The 21,844-nt window shown below is 33.7% G+C and overlaps 2 protein-coding genes across 6 annotated transcripts in view; one reads left to right on the plus strand and one right to left on the minus strand.

Moving 5' to 3' along the window:
* MLH3 (mutL homolog 3) overlaps positions 1-9,587 on the plus strand; it is a 20,493-nt gene extending 10,906 nt beyond the window's left edge. For 2 of the 4 annotated variants that reach the window (XM_039351699.1, XM_039351700.1), the window contains 7 exons: positions 501-572; positions 1,291-1,399; positions 1,745-1,904; positions 2,625-2,648; positions 3,544-3,622; positions 6,042-6,193; positions 8,678-9,587. In XM_039351699.1, coding sequence (XP_039207633.1) covers positions 501-572; positions 1,291-1,399; positions 1,745-1,904; positions 2,625-2,648; positions 3,544-3,622; positions 6,042-6,193; positions 8,678-8,782 — 701 coding nt within the window. In that variant the 3' untranslated portion in view covers positions 8,783-9,587. Of the gene's footprint in view, positions 1-500; positions 573-1,290; positions 1,400-1,744; positions 1,905-2,624; positions 2,649-3,543; positions 3,623-4,347; positions 5,878-6,041; positions 6,194-8,677 lie in introns of those variants that run through there. The other 2 variants (XM_039351702.1, XR_005557729.1) reach the window with 2 other exon arrangements.
* Positions 9,588-9,652: 65 nt separating this feature from the next.
* EIF2B2 (eukaryotic translation initiation factor 2B subunit beta) lies at positions 9,653-17,484 on the minus strand. Of its 2 annotated transcripts, none has more exons than XM_039351708.1 (8): positions 17,233-17,484; positions 14,724-14,844; positions 14,128-14,276; positions 12,905-13,068; positions 12,505-12,600; positions 11,927-12,064; positions 11,202-11,268; positions 9,653-9,909 (listed from the first exon to the last, which is right to left on the minus strand). In XM_039351708.1, the coding sequence occupies exons 1-8, from the start codon at positions 17,249-17,251 to the stop codon at positions 9,752-9,754; spliced, it is 912 nt and encodes a 303-aa protein (XP_039207642.1). In that variant the 5' UTR covers positions 17,252-17,484; the 3' UTR covers positions 9,653-9,751. The 2 variants fall into 2 exon arrangements, with proteins under 2 accessions (XP_039207642.1, XP_039207641.1); XM_039351707.1 differs by having other exon boundaries at positions 17,246-17,483.
* Positions 17,485-21,844: the final 4,360 nt, after the last annotated feature.

A 21,844-nucleotide genomic window follows, 5' to 3' on the forward strand; every position in this document is an offset into this window, starting at 1 on the left:
CATTGAGTAGAGTTTTAAAAAAACAAAACTGGAACATCTAATAATAATGCTTTATTAAATGTATATGCTGCCTAACTTCCAGCAACTCTTTTACACAGATTGTAATATTGAATTGTTACATCCTATATGTATATGTATCTATTCAGTACAATATTAACTGGAAAATAACTACACACATTGGCTTATGATGAAATGCAGAACAATGTTTATAATTTGACTTCATTGGTGATATCAATTCAAGAGTTTCAATCTTACTTGAAATAATATAATTAGGTGAGCTCCAAAACATTTTCTTGCAATTATTCTGTTCCCTCAAAGGAAGGCTGAACTGAAAAATTTCCAGTTCAAATTTCCATTTGTTTGAAAAGCTTCGCATATAAGCTTGATCCAATTGCTGTTCTACATTCTGACCTACCTCACAAGCTGAGGATAAAGTGAGGTTAAATTTAGAACTGGTGTTATGTGTTAAGATGATGAAGACACTATTTTTATGGCTCTAGATGGGAATCTTCTTGTACTTGTGGATCAGCATGCAGCCCATGAGCGTGTCCGTCTTGAGCAACTTATCACAGGTATAGCTTCAGATGGTCAAAGAAAATATTTTTACAGCTGATAAAATAAGCTGGAAGCTGAAAAATCAAATTTATTGAGACACAAATGTACATTAATAATGAATATATATTAATTTAATTATCACTGATGATTAGGAATTACTATATAGACTTTATTGTAGATTCTGTAAATATTTTAGTAGAATATGAATAATTTCCATTTTGTCTACCATGGAGAATGACATTTTTGAGCTTTACAAGAACCTGATCATAGTTATGAAAGATAGCAGCAAGTCTTGTAATTTATCATAGTTCATTGACCTCCATATCAATAACAGCTATGAATTTCTTAAAATGAAGAGTCCAAGAGAAAACTTTCTGTCTCTGGCCTGGCAGTAATAATTAGCCAAGAATGTGAAAAACTCTTTGGGATGTAAGAAGTGTATATTATAGGTTTTAAATGGAGTCATTTATAGTTATAACAGTTTATTATTTCAGGGATGATAATTTTTTGATGGAAATCTTATAACAATTGATATCCCTTAGAATGGCCTTGGTTACTGTTGGCAGTTACGTTGTAACATTAACAAGATTGCTGCCAAGGATAAATAATATTTCTTCTTTAATAGTGTAGTATAGGTTGCCTTTCAGTTGCTGGGTAGAATAATATTTAGTTTCTTAGTGAATATATACTGTCATCCAATCATCATGAACAATGGTTTTGTTGGTTTATTATTAGATTCCTATGACAAGCAACATGAAGCACTGGGAAAGAAGAAATTATTGGCTTCCACTTTGTGTCCCCCATTGGAGATTGAAGTAACAGAGAATCAGAGAAGACTCTTGTGGTTAGTACTACTCAAAGCATCCAACATATTGACTGTTCCTTTAAAAAATTAGGGTGCTTTCAGATTAGACTTTTATTGTGAAATTGTTATATTAATACTTATTTTTCTAAATTGAATTAAAAATAATCTGAATTGGATAACATCCTATAAAATGAACATAATTGTATTGCTGAACTGATCAATGAGTAAATGGTCTGTAATAGCCTCTCCACAAACTTTGACTCAAGAAGTGATTGGTCTTTATAAATTTGAAATTTGAAGTAATTTGTAGTTCAGGAGTTTCAACACTGGAAGAAAACTAAAGTATCAGAGGCTGATCTTTAGAATTTTTGTTTAACTGTGCAGGTGCTGTCATAAAAGTCTGGAGAACTTAGGCCTTGAATTGCTATTTCCAAAAAACAATCTCTCTCAGATTCTTGTTGGCAAAGTGCCACTGTGTTTTGTGGAGAGAGAGGCTAATGAATTGCGCCGTGGAAGGCATACTGTGACTAAAAGAATTGTGCAGGTGAGGTGTGAATGTAGTATTATATGATGCTTGCCCTAATTCACTATTCAGCACAAATTTTGGAATTTCTAGCTATATAAAAATTTATCTTCCAATTGTTCAATATTTTACTTTTATGCTAGAAGTCTGGATAAAATCCTGAAAATGTAAGATAACATGTAGAGTGAGAAAACTTATGCTTTTAATTGCTTTTGTTTTAGACTAAAGTTACAATTAGCAATTCTGGGCCAGGATGATCTGTGGAAATCAGATGTTCTCTTGTAGCATATCTGGTCTTTGAAAAAGCTGTTCAACCATTTGGGTTTTTTTTTAGGTTTTTAGTTGTTTGGCTCAAAAAAAAAAAAAGTCAGAAAAGCACTTCCAAGAATTGTCTTGAAGTCTTCATTGTTAATAAGGATAACCCTGCTACTTCTAAGTTGGTCCTGATTGTAGCCTTTCTAATAAAGAAGTGAGCTATGACCTATTTTCCCCTCCAGTTGGTTTATGTGTATGTCTCCAAACAATTACTGTGGAAAAAAAATATACTCAGTTTCTGATAATAGTGGCTTTTACAGAGAATTCACTGAGAACTTGTATTTTTTTAAAATTTAAAGTATATATCATTGTATTCTGATACTTCTGTTATTATTATTTGATAATCTTTTTTAGATGATAACATTTCTTTGTGAACATGAAACAGAAACTGAATTCTGACATCATATTTTGTTTATATTTTTTCAGGAGCTAATTCAAGAACAAATTGAGGTATGGTCTTTGGAAGATAATATATGTATGTACTTTAAGAATGCTATGAGATGGAAATATTTTACTAATTAAATTTAAAATGAGAATATGTACTACATTTGATTTTCTATACATTTTAAAATTTTGGTAGGTTCCTGTTTTCATCAGTAGCCAAAATAGGCACTTGAATTCACTTATTCATTATGTTGCTTAGTATAAAAAAGCATATCCAGAGAGCAAGAATTTTCCTAATTTAATTATTTAACTAGGGAATCCATCTTTATTTGCCATCAAAGGGAATTTCTATAAGTGACTTGAAAAACCATGGCATGTTCCACATGGATTATTGTGAAGATTTAAGAATAGAGTTACATTTACAGTATATATACCATTAAAAAAGTAATCAGTGAATTGGTTTATGCAAGCTGATTCTCATTTTATAACGTGAATAATTATAGAGGAAAACAATTACAAAATCAGCATCAGGAATAAAAAGTTGTATCAAATTCATATGTTTGCCGGTGTTGAACATGACTCCAGATCAGCAATTTTAATAACATGTGCAACCTTTTTACTTCAAGGGTTTCTGAATAACATGCTGGAAATAAGTTGATATATGTAGGACAAACTCCATAAATTTAATTTAGGTATATTAAAATTATATATAATATTATTAAACTCAAATTAATACATTTAAGTACAGTTTAATTAAATACTTCCCATTATTTTCTTCTTCTATCATATGAAAAAATAAAAAATAAAATAAAATTCAGCAGCAGCTTTTGACATTTGGGCACTATAGCTAAGGTTTTCAAAGGCTACAGGTTGTAATTTGTAGTGATCATCCTATATGATTACTAGTACTTTTTGTTCTTAAACATTTTTAGAAAATCAAATAATATCCTTCTGTTTTCAGTTACTACAGACAACTGGTGGGGCACAAGCGACATTACCATTAACCATTCTGAAAGTGTTAGCTTCCCAGGCCTGCCATGGTAAGGAAAATATTTTTATGCCTTTTTGTTCTGAAGCAAACATGCTATCACTGAAAAGTCAGCAGTAAAAGAGAACAACAGCAATCTATTATTTTTCTTGCTGAAGAATTTGGGCCATAATTTACACACTGGCTATGCTTTAGATGTATGTCAATTTTCTGAATAATTCTGAATCAGGAGGCAAACAGAACCAGCTTTTATCACCTGCACTTGGAGCCTTCTCTGATTCCCACCCAGGACTCACCAGGGTATAATTTTCCCAAGTGCCCTGACAAAATCCTGATGATTTGAACTGGAATTCGATCATTTGATTTTCTAGCAAATGAAAGACATTATAGCTGATTCTTCATGGAGGAATTCTTGCAGGGGAAGGAAGCTCTACATGCTGGTCCCAAGCCAGCATTTGGCTTCCTTCTTTGCCTGTATATGGATATATATTCTCTACTTTAGCAGAGAAGCTGCCAAAAGATGATGCCACCAAAATGGCTTATTCCAATTTGTAATCTGAGGCTATAGCAGGGGTTCTCAACCTTGGCAACTTTAAGACTTGTGGACTTCAACTCCCAGAATTCCTCAGCCAGCTTTGCTGGCTGAGGAATTCTGGGAGTTGAAGTCCACAAGTCTTAAAGTTGCCAAGGTTGAGAACCCCTGGGCTATAGGATTCCAGAAATTTCAGAAGGATAAATCCAACATAATTTTCTTCCTTGTCCCATTTTGCTAATCAGAAAGCTGTTTTTGCCAGTGAAAACTTCTAATTGCAGAAGAACCAAACAAAAGATGGTGGGCGGCTTGTGGGGTGAGTAGCAATACAGTGAGAAGTCCAGAGAGACATCCATTGGATCAAATGGCTGTCCCCAGTATGGGAGGAAACCTAGGCCAGCCCTAGAGTATATGTTACAGTTTCAGCAGGTTACATAGATATCTTGGTTTCCCAGTGGTTGTGTTCATAGAACTGGATTGGTTAACGATCTAGCAGATGCATTTGCATAAATATAATATTTGGGTTTTTTAATCTTTTATTTCTTTTTGCAATGTAACATTTTTTTCAAATAATTTTATGAGGAATTATAAATGAAATAAATAAAAGCAAATGTAAACTATGTCAGTCATTCCTTGCTAGCAAAAGTCCAATAAGAGAAACAGGATGTAACTATTTTCTCTTCTTAGCCTTTTAGAATAAGCCATCTTTATAACTATTTCCCTCTTTTAGCCAAATAGAATAAATCCATTTTATATATCTTCCCTGAATTAAGGGTCACACTTTTTAATCCCCTCAGAAAAAGGCCTAGAACTAGTTTTCTTTTCATCTGTTCTTTTAGTCACAAGTCTTTCAATAATTATCCTTTCATGTGTCTGACTCCATGACATCTTTCTAGACCTTAACAAAATTATTTTATATATCTAGTAAGAAAAAATTATCCAAATACATTTCCTGGTACCTCTCCTTTGGGAAATAAATCATCAGTATGCACTATATGTCCATATCTTTCTCCATATCACTGCTTATCACAGTTAAATCTCTCTTCAAACTAATTTCAGAATTATCAGTTAAAGCTTGTTCTATAACTTCATTAAAACATTTGTTCATTTTATCAAGAAGTTTGTCTATGTGCTCAAAAACATTGGCAAAAAAATGTTCAATAACTTTTTTATTATAGAATTCTGCTCTGTTCTTTTCTTTATCCTCTAGTTGCCTCTAGTATTCAGCCTTTGAGGGCCCCTTACCACAAAACCTCAAAACAAAACACTATTTTCTTGTGAGAAAATTCATTCTGATTAAAACAAAGCTAAAATTCCAAATGAAACTGGACCTTTAATTCATCATTAGCAATCTGAAATCTATATTGCAAGTACTCTTTTGCTGTATTATCTACAACCTCCCCCCATACACAGGTAGTTCTCAATTTACAACCATAATTAGGACTGGAATTTCCATCACTAAGTACAAAATCATGACTGATTTTACTACATTTTTTGCCATGATCTTTAAGTGATACACCAGGCTTCCTCCATTGACTTTGCTTGTCAGAAACCCCCTGTAATTAACACAAACGGCAATTACATGAATCTGGGATGCTGCAACCATCATAAATACATACCAGTTGCAAGCACCTGAATTTTGATCATGCAACTACGCTGCAATACTTGTAAATAGTTGTATTATGACTGGTCATAAATAATTTTTAGCACCATCGTAACTTTAAAAAGTTATTAAATGAGTGGTCATAACTACGTGACTTGTTTTGGAAAAAAAAGGAAAAGGAAAAAAGAGGAAATCAATTGTTCTGAAAAAAATACCTTTTTTCAGAAAAATGAGGAAATAAATTGTTTTAGAAAAATAAAGAAAATAAATTGTTTTTGGAAAAAAGATGAAATAAATATTTCACCACAAAACTCTCCTACTCTTCATTCTTTTTAGGTGCTATTAAATTCAATGACAGCTTGACTTTAGATGAAAGTTGCCATCTTATGGCTTCTTTGTCATGTTGTCAACTGCCTTTCCAGTGTGCTCATGGGAGACCTTCCATGATGCCTCTTGCAGATGTGGATCATTTGCAGCAGGAAAGTCAGGTAAGCCACAGAGCATGTAAGATGCACATTGTATTGACTGTTTAGTCTGCTGAATCTGTGTGTCAGTTTCATCTACAATGGGCCTTGGTTAAATAGAATCATGGCTGTGAGATGGGTGACTCTATACATTGTTTAAATAAGTAAATAAAAATGAATAAAATCTCTTCTTGCAGTTGAATGTTCTAAGATATTTAACGTCAGCTGAAGAATGTTTTTAATCTGTAAGATGCAATTGAAAGAATTGATATTGCCCAAAGATCTTGTGTCCCGAGGGATTATATCCATAGGAAAGACAATGTGATTCATATCAATAGATAGCTGCTGCTTTTCCTATTTTTGTGCCTGTGCATTCTTTGAAAATGTAAAGGTAAAAAAGTCCTTAAATCAAACTCTATCCCTGGTGAGTACATCCATTGAGTTTTGCTGTCAGTGTTATAGAAGCAATTTGCTACTGTTGTCTCTAATATGATTTTTTCCCCCAAATTCCCTTTGGTCTAGCCAACAACCCGGGAATTCCAGACAGCCTCTATTCAAGTACTAATCAGGGCTGACCCTGCATAGCTTGAGATAAACCAAGACCTAGATGCCACTATCTACTGAGATAAAACAAAATATACTTATCTTTTTTTATATAGTATGCACTTAAATGAAGGAGTCAGGATTAATTTCATAATAACTTTTGAACTGTATATGGATATGTCCGGGAATGAAAAGCTAAAAATAACATTGGTTCATTGAATAGTACTTTCTCAATATGCCTATCCTATGCAAACTATAAAATGGCATATAGTAAACTAATATTCAGGTTTTGCATGCAAAATCAACTAATACCAAAATACCAAAATATCTATAAAAGTACAATTTTGACAGTCTCTTAATTAAGAACTAAGTTAATTAATCATAATTAGTGCAAAACAAAAAATAAGAATAATAGTGAAAGTACATGGTGTCATTTGAGAATTGGGACAATTGAGCCAATATTATTATTTGTGTATTTATATGGGAATATACAGCTTTTTTATCAGATATCTGAAGCAGTGGTCAAAAGAAACAAAATGTTGAGTGCAAATAGATGATCAACTCCCCCCTTTTTTACAGGGTAGGTCAAAAAGGGCTGAGACTTCGATTGATCCAACCATATCTGTCATTTTGATGCTGTTAAACTCCTGAAGACAACCCTATGATCATAATTATTGATATCACTAGTATGCTGGATATATATTAAGGGAGCTAGATTGGAAGAAAATGAATATGGTATTAAAATTGGAGAACCAAAACACAAATAACTTGCACAATGCTGATGACTCTATTCTGACAGTTGGAAATATATAGGATCTCCAAGCTCTGGTAATAAAAGTCAAGGAACCCGGTGAAAAATGGGGCTAAAATTATATATAAAGACCAAATTGGATGCAATAACTTAGAATTGACAAAGATGTTGTAGAACATAGCTTTTGCCTTTTATGAGCAATATTAATGAACAGCAGTCAAGAACATGCTGCAGACTAGCATTTAGTAGAGTAGCAATAAAGTCCTTGGAAAAGATATTCAGATGCTGGGATTGTGTACATCTACAGAGATCAAAATAATGCAAACAGTGGCATTTCATGCAACTTATTTTAGAAGCAAAAGTTGGACTTTGAAAAAGCAGGATAGAAAGACTATTGATTTTTTGGGTGTTGAAGAAACCCCTGGGAATACTATGGACAGCCAGGAAAACAACCACATGCATCATTGAACAAATGAACCCAGAATTCTCACTTGAGGCATAAATGACCAGGCTCAAATTATTCTCCTTCCAACATATTACATGAAGTCCTAGCTCTCTAGAGAAGTCTCTAAGGCTGAGAAAGGTAGAAGGAAAGAAAGCAGGATAACCAACATCCAGATGGATAGACTTAGTTATAGTGGCAATGGGTGTGCCATTGTGAAGAACCAGGTTAGGGACAGATAGTCATAGAATTATTAAGTCAGCACTGATTTGATGGCACATCACCTATTAATATTGGTGTCATTATTACCACTAACTACTGTCATCAATAACGGAACATAACACTCACTTTAAAATAATCTACATTGGGTATCTCTATTTCCATCTCTATCTGTCCAGCAGTTATTGTTACAGAATAGATATAGCTATATTGTTAAAGGGCAAAATTTTCAAAGGATACTTTTTTAGTTTGGGGGACTTATAGTTTCTCAAACTGCGCAGTTGTTTACCATCAAAATTCAGCAACAAACTGCATTATGGATCCTGCAGAGTTGACAGCAATTTAAGGGTAAATTCTGGAGAAATTACAGAAAGACTTAGGAAGGTCATATATAGCCTGCAAGTTTTTGATCCCTGCTGTATTTCATGTCAAATAATATGCAACAAATTTGAACATTTGTTAATCCGAATGTCAATTAGTAATAGAGGATTGTCTGAGTCATTATCTTAATTATTGTCACCAAATCATTGGCATTTTTTTTTTCCCCTTACAGCCAAAACCTAATCTGGCCAAATTAAGAAAAATGGTTAAAGCCTGGAAGCTTTTTGGGAAAGAAAAAGAATCTACTTTTGAAGTTGAAGCCTCAGCAGTTCTATGAATACAGATGCTATCTAAACTTTCATTTTTGTACTATGAATTCCCTGGTATTATGGAAGATAAAAATTCAATATTTGGAAAGCAGTCTAATACTTTGGAACATCTGTGTGGGAGTCAAAAATCTGTTCTCTTGTGGAACGTGGAGTAATTTCATGTGAACTGGAACTGTTTTGGTAATTTGAAAAAAAGTCTTATTTTTTTAAAAAAATGAATCCTTGCCTCTTTTTACTAAAGTAGTTTCACATATTTGCAGTAAGTTCAGCAAAACTCTGACTTAAGCAATAATTCTCGTGTTTTGTATCAATTCATAAAGGGAGCTAAATTTCTAGTGCAGCTTGTACTTTTTTAACAAATTGGTATTTAAAAACAGGCTTCCATCATTTTGCTATTGCTAACATGCAGCATAGATTACCTATCTATTAACTCTAGATGAACCAAAAGTAGGAACAGGCTCCTATGCTATAGGTTAAGAAGCAATGTAACTACCATTTCATATTTAATCGGTTTTCTTTTCTATCTCCTTTTTGAAGCTTTTTCTATGTATTATAGAGAACCTTTCCCAACTATTTAAGAGAAATGCCTTCTTGACGTCAGAGATAAGCAATTCTGATATCCAAATGTTTTAAACTAGAGTACAGTTCTCACAATTCTTTGTCACTGACCATAAAAGCAGATGTTTATGGGAACTGAAATCCAAAGTACCTGGGGGACTTTAAATTGGCTATTCCTGAATTAGTATGGCACTGGCTTATGAAGACTTTAAAATGTTGTGGGATATTACTAATAAAGTTATTGTAAGAAACCTAGAACACAAGGAATTCTCATGCTGATAGAGATAGTGCGGTTAAAAAAAATGCTTTTGAAGAAACACTTTCATTTTCTGTAGTTTATTTATTTCCCCAATGAAAATATTGGTATTTGTTATATCATCCATTTATGCTGAAATAAATTAAGCCCATAATGCAAAGTTTCAAAGTTCACGATCATCAGGATGATAAAGTTCGCTCATGAGACGATAGATATAAGAAGGAGCATTGCCTCCAATGTTTGAAATGAAGAGTGTGATAAGTTCTGGAGGAACGTAGTCAAAAACTGGACAGTAAACATTGACCTTTGATAGAATCTCTCCTGAAAGAAAAAGATTTATATGCTTGAAAAATGACCAATAATACAAAAAGAGAGATTGGTTGACCAGCAGTTATAAAAACCCAGAGTAAAAATCAATTTACTCTCATATTATTTAGAGTAAATTATTTGCACTTAGGTCCATTGAAACTACTGAAAAATAGTTTAAAGACCTACTTTCAATGTAAATGCATTCAACTGAGTTACAGGCATAAATCTATGTGTGTTGGTATTCTCCCTTAAAACAAGACATTGCTAGAAGGGGAGACTGCTTACCTAAAACTTTTATTTCCCCTTGAAGTTCTGAGACTAATTGAAAATTTTTATTTTTTAAAACATACAATCATTTATAAAAATACAATAAAATTTTAAAATAGAGAACCCCCCCCTTACCCTCCCTCCCACCCCCACCCCCCCTCCCTTCACTTCCCAGAGCAGAATACAGGGTTAAGAAAAAAAAAGAAAAAGAAAATTATAATAATTAAAAAAAAAGAAAAAAAAGAGAAAGAAAAAAAATATCATAATTAACCTTTAACTCCATAACTTATAAAACAATTCTCTATAATATTTGATATTCATTCATAAAATAAATAAAACTTTTTAATTCCATATTTTTTCTGAATATAATCTATCCACCTTCCCCATACAGTAATATATCTTTCTTGTAATTTCTAGTTCTGAGACTAGATGGAATATCTACCAGCCCCTCAGACTAGCATAGGTATTTTCCCTCCCACTGATTTACAGAAGGAAACAACAAGTGTTGGAGCATAAGCACCAATGAAAACATGGCAACTGGTAGTTCCATCTAGCTAATGTGTTCATATAGTCCAGCTGCCAGAGTGGTTCCATGATGAGAATTTTCATTAGAAAAGGTTGGATGCTACATATAGCAATAGCACTTAGACTTATATACCGCTTCACATTGCTTTACAACCCTCTCTAAGCGGTTTACAGACTCAGCCTATTGCCCCCAACAATCTGGGTGCTCATTTTACCGACCTTAGAAAGATGGAAGGCTGAGTCAACCTTGAGCTGGTGAGAATCGAACTGCTACAGCTGGCAGCCGGCAGAAATAGCCTGCAGTACTGCATTCTAATCACTGCACAAACACAGCTCATATCCTAAATTCCAAGTTGTAAGCAAGTGCCTCCAATCTGAAGGCTGATTAATTTTACACAACATGATGAGGATCACACTTGGAAAAACTGAACAGGGCCAGGATCCACATTTTGTGCTCTCTTAAATGATAAAATTAATATTTCTCCATACGTCTCAAGTAACAAAGAATTTACCTTCTGTAAAAGGCAGTACTTCCTGTGGAGAGACAAACTTGTGGAATGAATCCTCTTCATTAAGAAACTGAAAGTGAGAACAGCCAGAGACAGAGAAGGATTAGACATAATCTCATCTACTGAATATTCCCCTGCTCTGTAACATACATTAGGGGACTTCAAACTTCATTACACTACAATCCCCTCAAATGAGAAATATTTCTCTATAATCCTACTGTAAATAAAACTAACAAAATAAATAAATTCAAAAACCTATTTTGATTGCCCACTGTTTTTGATAGATGGTTAGTTCTAAAGATTTAACCATTTCTCAGAACTTACCCAGGGTTTTGTTCCTCACTTTAACTGAACAACCATTTTCTCAATTTCAGTTAAACCTGAAGAAAGTTTTGATAGTACTCCTACTTTGCCAAAGGACTGATCACCGTTTTAAAAGTAGCAGTCCCACATTGTAAATTGCTAGCAACCTGTGGGGATGGGATGGGAGATGGGGAGATCACAACCACTGTTTGAGAATCCCTGCTGTGTGCCATAAATTATGTTAGAAAAATACATCATACAGCTCATCGTTTCACTGACTCAAATTCTTCTCCGAAAAGTACACTGATTGCTTGCAGACCACTATCCCATTTTTCCAGTGCATTCTTATTTATCTTTATATCATCACACTGGCACTTTTGTATTTCTCTGAACCAAAGACACCGTTCAAAAATCACTGCACTTGCCTGTGGTGTGAGTTTGAACATGGGTGCACAGACAATGAGAGGGGTAGAATGGTGTTTGGCTGCTAATGCCAGAGTATGAGTTCCACTGACAGCTATTAATGCGCCATTGGCCAAAATGGTTTTTGTTCCAATGATAACCTGCAAAATACAAGGGGACAATGAAAACTTCTTGTCATAACAAAATAAAAATTAATCTACATAAGATTAATAAATATTCTTTTTCTACATCATAATCTAAATGTTGGTTGACAGAAAAAACATGGTAAATTGTGGTCACATGACTGCGGGATACTGCAAACCGTCATAAATGTGAATTGGTTGCCAAGAGTCCAAAATGCAATCACATGACCATGGGATATGTGTATGTGGCTATCAAAACTTTGGTTGCTAAGCAATTGGCCAGAAGTCGAAGACCACCTGTAAAAAGAAATCTGGATAAAGATACAATTGGTATGATACTGAATCACCAACAATACAATGTGCAAGATACACCTATTAAAGTCTATGATTCAGTGTTTTACCAGCAACAAGAAAACATGTAAACTCTAAAGAGGCAAAGTCAACTCCAAGAAGCCCACCTTGTTGACTCGAGACATGACAGCAAAGATGGCGGCATCACTCATGACTGTGGTTTCTATATTCTCTTTAGACAAACTGACAGCCATTTCATGGCCCTCCAAGGAAAAAAAAGATGTGGAAAGATTAATATTTGGGGAGATACAACAAGTAAACATTATGAGCTAGGCATTCTGAAGCTTCTTAAATGCATATTATCAAGCTAGGCCACACAAACAATTCCAGTAAGTTCAGCAAAAGAAAGAAAATGCAGTGAGATATTTGACTGGGTAAGCAACACTGCATTTCCACTTCACCAAGTCTACACATTTTATCATAGTATATTTTTATTTAAAATGATGTTCCATGTTAAGCATTAACACCAAACAAGAGCAAAGAAGTTGTCCCAAAACAAGCCTTTACCTGGCAAAATGGTGCACATTCAGCCACAATGACATGGAATTTCCTTTTACGTGCTGCCTCTTTCAGGAAAGCCTCCACTGTGCGTGAATAACCAATAGTCATAATCACCTCATTGGAGTGAATGTGTTCCAAAGCCTGGGTGGAAATATTTTCGGTAGTGCTCTCTACAAGGAAAAGAAATTGAGACACAACACAAATTTGCCTGGAAGACACCAATCAACATTTCTCATAATTTCCTATATATAAATCTCTAATCTAGCAGAGATGGTTATAAAGACTTACATAATAGATAAGTCTACATTTCCTAGAATTCTCAACTGATAGAATCAGTAGACATGAATAACTGGAATATAGTAAATAAAAATTGGTTGGAAAAGCCTAAAGTAGAATGTTTTAGAGACATTTTTAAAAGACCATCTAAATATTTGCTGACAGAATGCATAGGGTAGGCATAGGCAACTTTTTTTGACTCTGATGGACAAAAGAGAATTTTGAGATTATAATGTAGACTTTTTAAAAGAATAGTTGTTGGGTGTATTGCACATTTAAAAAACCCATTTGGTTGAGCATGGCCAATCCTAAAAGATATTTTGACACGCAGACTATGCATGGCATCTTAATACCCATCCACCTACCTCTGGATTGCTCTATATCAGTATTTTTCAATCTCAGCAACTTTAAGATGTATGAATTTCAACTCCCAGAATTCCCAGCTGGCCAGAATTCCATAATTTATTTTCTAAGACTGTCTGAAACGCAGAAGCATTCTTGAAAACTATGTAAATTTTGGACGCTAGTATTTTGTTTTACAATATGCCAACATCTTATTTAAAATCAGGTAAGATTCTGTTGATTTTTAACAGATTAATGTATATTACATTATACAACTTAATTTGTCTTTGCAATTAAAATTGGAGAAAAGGCTGTTATATACAACCTGCTTAATGTCTTCAAATTGCACAGACAAAATATTTACTGCAAGGGTTCCATACAAGGCAATTATTTCTTAGTATTGTCCAGTTCACAAATGAGGCTATATTGCCTTTGCATTGTTTAAAATGTAACTAGCACTAAAATCTTTCTACTGTATTCCCATTTAAATGGAAGAGATCTTTCTGTTGATTGGAAGACAACTCAATGCTGCAATCTAGGATGTAAATTCAAAAATCTTATTTTACTAGGAATTATCTAATTTCTCCTATTCTACCACCAGCTTCTCTTACCAAGTTCAAGCAGCAGCTCTCTAATGGCATCAATAATATTGGCCCTTAGTGGCTGATAGCAGATCTTGAAATCTTCACTGAGACCTCCTGAGGTCAGAAGTTTGTGCAGAGATTCTTGCTGGTCACTCTCCTCACTACGTCCTCGGAGCCTGTGGAACAAATCATTTCAATCCAGGCAAAGTGAGAAAATGTAATCCTGATGGAAGTTTATACTATTTGCTAATGTGGTTCCTTTAAAAGATTTAAGAATTTTAAAAGTCATGTCTCTGGGAGGAACATTGCTCATTGTTTAACAGTAACAGAATATCAAGCAAATAAAATAGGCTTAAGAAAACAGCTTTAATACAGGAAGAACCGTATGGAAAGTAGTGCTTTCTTAAATAACTTGAAGGTTTAACAGCTTACAAGGGTGCACATTGCAAAAGTATGCCTACAAAGAAATGTGAACCGTTCCTTTGTACAATCGAAGTTAAAAATATTAGGAAACATAAATGAGGTTAGGCTGATTTTGATTCTTCAGAATTAATATTACACAGAAAATATCTTCTCAGAGAATGCCAAAATAGTGAAAATAGGACAAGGTAAAGCAAACTTACCTGCTGTATTCTTCACGAATTATCTTCAACACTCGTCTCACCATGTTACCTACAGTGGTTTCAGATGGTTGGGCTGCACTCATTCTCTTACCTTCCTTACGAATCAAGTTCATTAGTTCTCCTGAAATGAGAGGGAGATACATCTCCCTTATATATCTACAGTTCAATTTACTTCTTCCCAGTGTTTTTTTTCTAAAAAAAAAAGGTGCCGGAACTCACACAAGTCATACAACCCGCCTTGTCTATCCTACAAGGTTCCATCCAAAAAAGGTGCTGGAACTTCATTCTGGGCGTTCTATGAGAAAAAAAGCCCTGCTTCTTCCCCTGCATACTTACTTAACTTATATTCTATTCCTCTATCTTCTCAGTTAACTGGATTTTTTACCATCAACCTTTAACATGGGGCTTTTATACTATTGCTTGACATGCAGTGTATGCAGTTATCTAGCATAAATAAGAGTTTCCATGACTTGCTTGTTTAAACCAGACACTATTCTTGCTAATTTTAATCAACCAATCAAGGTCAAGATTATACACTACAGGGCATAATGAGATATTAGGGTGCTTCCATCTTTCTTAACTTTTCTAAAGTCTCTCAAGACTTAGCTATGTCATCAGGCTTGGGGGGGCCTTAGGGAATGGTGAGTTGTTGAGATGGCTCCACTATTGTTAATATATGTCATTCTCTCCTTGCCGTTTTAAAAACTATAATATTAATTTATTTAAATTTCTATCTTTTATATTACTATTTTTTAATCTTTTTATTGTGGCCGTCCAGAATCACATTTTTTGAGATGGGCAGCTATCTAGATATGATAAACAAACAAACAAACCAAATGCAATGGGAGATTGAATTACTTTCATATCATATTTCTGTTAAAGCAATATTCAAGAAATATTTATAATACAATAACTAAAATCAAAAATAAAACTTTAAAAAGGAGTTTTGTCTTTTCTACAAACCATAGGAGTCAATACAAGTACTTAAAACAGAATATTCCTCATATATGAGAAAGAGCACACATCTTTCAAAAAGCCTTCTCCTGCAGATTTTGATAATCAGACATTAATAATTATTAATATAGTCATTATTTCAATGCAACAAGTAGTTTGTTAAATAACCAGCCCCTAAGCTTGAACTGAGCTAAGGAGATAACTGGCAATATGAAAGGCTACCAATATTCAGGTAATGTGTAGCAATAACTAAAGAATTCCATATTCCAATTGTACCTACTGTGTTAAATGTAATCATGAGCATACGGTCCTTCCTATTGCTATTTAGAGGCAAGGGACAGCAAAGAATTCAGGAATGTTCCAAGCTATGAAGCTATCTTTAAGTGAAAGCAAGTGAAAGATTAAACTGAATTTCAATATCCAAACCAGTTTTCTACTGACCAACAACTTCTTCATTTTGACTGGCAGTATCTTTCACAAGATACTCCTCAGTAAGTTTTATTCAACTTTGACAAACCTTCATATCAGTTTTTTTAAATATAAGATAATATTAATGGCTCCTAACTATGAACAATTTATTGTAGAAACTTCATGGATATCAGCACTGTCTGCAGGAGATATCAAAAGCTAAAAATATTTTTAAAACTACTTTTTAAAATTTATTCTATGCAGTCATTATGATAGTAAAAGAATAAGCTTTCTTTGCTATCTTCACTGCCTAGAAATAGTATTTACCTTATATTCAATATACTTTGTTTTGAGATTTTATCATTTCTTTGGTCATCTTTCCTTAAATTCCCTCTTAAACTAAAATGGAAAGGATATTTTGAGGGTGCTATATTCACATAATATCTTTAAACATAAATTACCCAGTTCATTATAATTAACCTAGCCCAACCCATATGATTAATTAGTTCAGTGTGTAAATATCCAAGCAACTAAATTAATTTGGTAAACCATCGTTAAGAGCACCATCTCTTCCATGCTTCAATAAAGGGGAAAGGAAACTTTGCAAGCTTGTTCAAGAAAACATGGATGATACATCAGGTGCCTGGGGTGGACTTTAAGTTGTCCATCCTCATCTCTGCAAAATACGTTATTGACACATAGTTTGAAACTCTTTAGAAACGGATGTATCCATGCCAATGAAGTCACTTACGACTCCTCTACCTTCAGAGCTTCAGTTCCAAATACCAGAGAATATTTTGACAGATACATTTCGTCATCTACGGATTGGAGAAAGAAAACACTGGAATTTTACAATTAGCCTTGCTATAGAACAAATTTCCATCACAAATGAATTTTTCTAGGTGGAAAGAAAAATTATATGCTTTGCAGTAGACTTAAACAATAGTGTATTTCACTGACTGAACCTATTACAGAGGAGCATCAAAGAAACCGACTGAATTAAGACTTAAGAAGTATTTTCACTTTTTCTGTCTTGGACAGTAATTAGCTGTGCTTTCTGTTTTATGCCGAGCCGGGAATAAAACCAGATCGAGGGAAAGAAGCTGAATCCAGCAGCCCGCGAGGGCACATATAAGCCTGTGCCTACCCCGCTTGCTCACCGGCATTGTCCCAGCGCCCGTTCGCCACGATCTTCCGCAGCAGCCCCACCGTCCGTCGGGCCACCTCCCCTGAACGCGGCAACTTTCCGCCTCTTTTCAGAAGCATCACGAAGTCTTCGATCTGGCCGGAAAGTTCGGACTCCTTCTTGGTTGTCACAACCGACATTCCCGCGACTGAAGCTGAAACGACTGTAAAGATCTCAGCAGGGAACGAAAAAAACAGGCTTTGGTTGCAGACCGGAGCTTCACAGAGCATCAGACGCCTTTCCGGGGAGGTGGCCTGCCATTGGACAGAACAGCTGGTGGTGCCGCCCTTCCATGCTCAATCGTGAATTAAACGTTTGTTGAGAAAAATGGGGCGTTCCAATCTTGGGAATCTGAAGAAATGTTAACCTTTGCATTTGTGACAGATGATGAGAAAATTCCAGTTGCATGTTGTCTCAACGTTCCCCATCACACACACACACACACACACACACACACACACACACACACTCTCTCTCTCTCTCTCTCTCTCTCTCTCTCTCTCTGACTTCCCACTCCCTCCTTGTTCTGATACAATTTGTGTTGGACAACAAGGATGAAACAGTTTTTATCTGGTTTTATCATTTATTCCATTTATACATGAGATGAGCCGCCCAGATCTCACACTCTAAATTAAAACATAAATGGTACCTCCTCTAAAGTAAATGAAGCAACCAATACAAAACATTCAGAACAGTATCCCCCCTCCCCCACCGCAGCACAATTATCCAACAAGGACATAGACATTTTATGGACTCGACACTGCCCTCTTATGGGTGTGAGTAAGCAAATAAGGCACACATGGATAATGGTAAAAATTCTGGGTAGGATCTGGCAGCAGAGTGAAAGTGTATTTAAGTAATAAATTTAGACTATTTTTTTCCTTATTTCCTTTGAAAGCTCTCAGCATATTTGGTATAACTTTCTCAAAGAAAGGAATTAAGGACTATAATTACAACAAGACAAACTAATACAAACCAAAAAAAGAGTAGAAGATGCAGAAAAAAAGAAAAAGGAAAAGAGAAAAAAAGAAAAGAAAAGAAGAATATAGTTAAAAAAGAAAATAAATATATAAAATGACATTTCCACCTTCTTCAAAAGTGTAAACAATTTTAGTACTTTATTACCTTCTCTTAAAATACAGCAAATAATCTCTTCTTCACATATCCTATCTCTTATCTATAAACAAATCTATAAAGCATCTTCATTTCAATCCTAATGTCAATCAAAGTCCATTAAGAGTTAACAGAAATAACAACATACCTATGTTAACCTTGATCAAATAAACCAACTTTATATTCCTTCCATTTTTTTCTCACTTTCATAGAACTTGGTTTCTTATCTTTTGTCTCTCCTCACAAAATTCTTCAAAACATAACAAGCATATTTTGTAAATCCAACATAGGAAAATTATCCAGGTCACTTTCTTTGTTGTTTGTACATCCCTTTTAATTATTAAGACATCAGCCAGTTTATTTTGTATGTTCAATGTAACATGTTTTTCAATATCATTATTATAGCCTATCATTTATAAATCTACTTTCAACTCAGTCTTGATCTTGTCAGGTAGACCTTGTTCCTCTTTTAGACACAATCTATCTATAGATGCAGACACTTTTAAAAATTAATTTCTGTGTGAATTGATTGAAAAATGTCCATTATTTTCATTGCTGAATTATTTTGCTTCATTCTGTAATTGTAAGTTGAATTTAAGTTTCTTCTCCTTTAATTGTAATTTTAGTTCCTTCTATTTTCCCCGGTGCCCAGTTTTGAAATCTTATTTTTTCACTAAAGGTTGAAGGTAATTCACATGGTACAGTAAAATATTTTGATCTAAATGTTCCTAATAGCTGAACAGCATTTAACAAGCAATTTCTGAAAGTGATTAGAAAAGAAAGTGTCCTTTCAAAGGTGCTGATTGTTGTTTGAGCAGGATGGTTATTCTGTCGTCTCTCAGAGCACTAAATCTGCTATCTTGCAGTCTCTTCATGAGGAGCAGCCATCTGGAACAGTTGTGGGTGATATCAAATCCTTTCTTGTGGAGAGAAGAATTATCAAAGAGCTGGTCTACTTGCCAGCTTTTCATTCTGCCATGATGGTTGGTTCTGCTTTTCGGAGCCATCATCAGTTCACCATTTCTTCCGTAATCAGAAAGGAATTTTTTAGAAGGACCTCATAGCTTAGTTGGAACTATTTCTATTTGAAATGTTATTATTTCGATTGTAATTGATAACAATACATACAAAGCCTCATATTCTAGGATATTTAAACTTTTGTGCCAGGGATACTTCTGGAATTTTGAGAATATATTATTATATTCACCATCAGTTTTCATAAGGGAAACAGATGAAGATGGTATCCTTCTAATCTTTTAGCTTCTGAATCATATTAGCCTACTTCTGAGAATATAAGCTGCTTCTAGCCAAACACTAGCCTACAGCCATACATTTTTTCTACAAATGCCTTCAGCAATTCTGTGGGGCCCCCAGGAATTGTTGGAAAAAAGATGATTTCATTACTTTATGAAATTTAGTTTTTCCATTTGTTTATCATTAATTTAATATAAAATAAAATTGGTCATGGAACTTGTCAAGTACTAAATGAAGTATTGTTGGGAAAATTCATGCTCATTTGTATCACATTAGTCTGATTTTAAAGTCCTCAGCTTAACACACCATTAAGAGAATATGGATGAAGACCAGGAAAAGATTCTTTTCATGTTGAAAGCAATACATGAAACCATTATTTCAGCTTGTGACAAAATAAGATGCAACATAAAAGAACAAGATGCCAGCTTAGATACACAAACTCAAATTTTGACTACAACCAAAGAACTAACAACGCAGAATATAACAGAAGAAGTGGAACAATCAAATACTAAGACAGAGGACTCAATTGACCAACAAATACAGTTAATGGAAAATTCAGAAAAGGGTGTGACACCACTGAAAATGGAAAAGACTTTCTATATAAATCAGAAGAAATTTGAGGAGAAAGAAGAAGAACAGATTGAATGGAAGATAAACATATCAGGACAATCATGGGGAATTGGAATAATAGGGAGACGATCTAATGAACACAAATGGGCTAGCCCTTCCAAAAAATAGCAACTAAATGGTCTCTCTTATTTCAAATAATATATATAATAATAGAGGCAGATCTATTTGATGATTTAAAAGCACTGACATAGAAGGCCAGTTAGCAAAGGAAGAAAGCCAGAATAAGGCTGAAGAAAATTGGGGTTTTGATTTATTAGAGGGGATTTCATATTACTAATTAGAGGGTTAAAGGGAGAAGTTGAGATAAGGGGAATTTTGGTCATTAAATTTAAAATATTTGGAAATTAGTTGAAAATAAGGATTCTATTTGTTTAATATTTAAAAATTAGACCCAAAAGAAAAAAATATGATTTATTGATTAACCCAGACAAATATATATATATATATATATATATATATATATATATATATATATATATATATATATATGGTGGAAAATAGATAACTTTTAGAAAATACAACAAGACTATACTCAAATAGATAAGATGTGTATTTTGAATATTAGATTCTGTTATGAATTGAGATAAGGGAAACTTTGGTTACCTAAAACCTGGAAATTATAACTATCAAATGTTAAATTTAAATATTGATGGGAAACTAAAAATTGGGAAAAAAACAATAACAGGACATTGATTCTCTATAAAGATTGAATGTAAAAGTAATTAAGATATGTATAAGCTAAAAATGTATTGATAAATGTAATAATGATGTTTTCACTTAGCTGATATAATAAGAACTGTATTAGCTTAAATACGAGATAGTAACTATTAAGGGAAAAAGAGAGGAAATATTTGATGTTGTAACTTGAGATTTGTACTAAAGATTTTGTGTTATTGAACTATTCATTAACCCAGCCACTACATTGCTTTTTACATACCTAAATGTAAAATTAGAAAATAAAATATCATTAAAAAAGAAAGAAAAACTGTGGTAGATCAGACCAAAGATATATCTGATTTATTATGTCAGGAGATGCATAAGATATTAGTGATGAAGCTGTTCTCTGTATTTGTACAGAAACTGAGACGTGTTGATATTGATAGTAATAAAAAGTCATCATGAGTAATAGTCAATATTCTGATTTACTGCATATTTGAACAATCCATTCTCTAACATGATATAAGCACATTTCATCCTAGATAATTCCATAGTTTAATTATGTGCTGTAAGAACAGATACTTCAGTTTCCTAAATAATCCTCTAAACTTTGATATTACAAGAGAGAAAATCTTTTCTGTACAGTTTTTTCATACTACTACATTTAATACATCTGTTATACACTTTTAAGAAAATGTTTTGTTAAACTTCAGAAACATTTAAATGAATATTTATTTAAAAATATTATAGTATTGTTTACATATATAACATCTATAGCACTACTTAGAAACAAAATAGCAATATAATCACATCATTGTCATATAAACATTATATATAGGTAGTCCTCACTTACCCATCATATTTAGGGCTATTACTAAGAAAGGTGATCATAAAATGAAACATCACATGACCATGACCT

The sequence above is a fragment of the Crotalus tigris genome, unplaced genomic scaffold (assembly GCF_016545835.1).
Source record: "Crotalus tigris isolate CLP2741 ecotype Arizona unplaced genomic scaffold, ASM1654583v1 scf7180000018371.15429387391:27106975, whole genome shotgun sequence".
Lineage (NCBI taxonomy): Eukaryota > Metazoa > Chordata > Lepidosauria > Squamata > Viperidae > Crotalus > Crotalus tigris.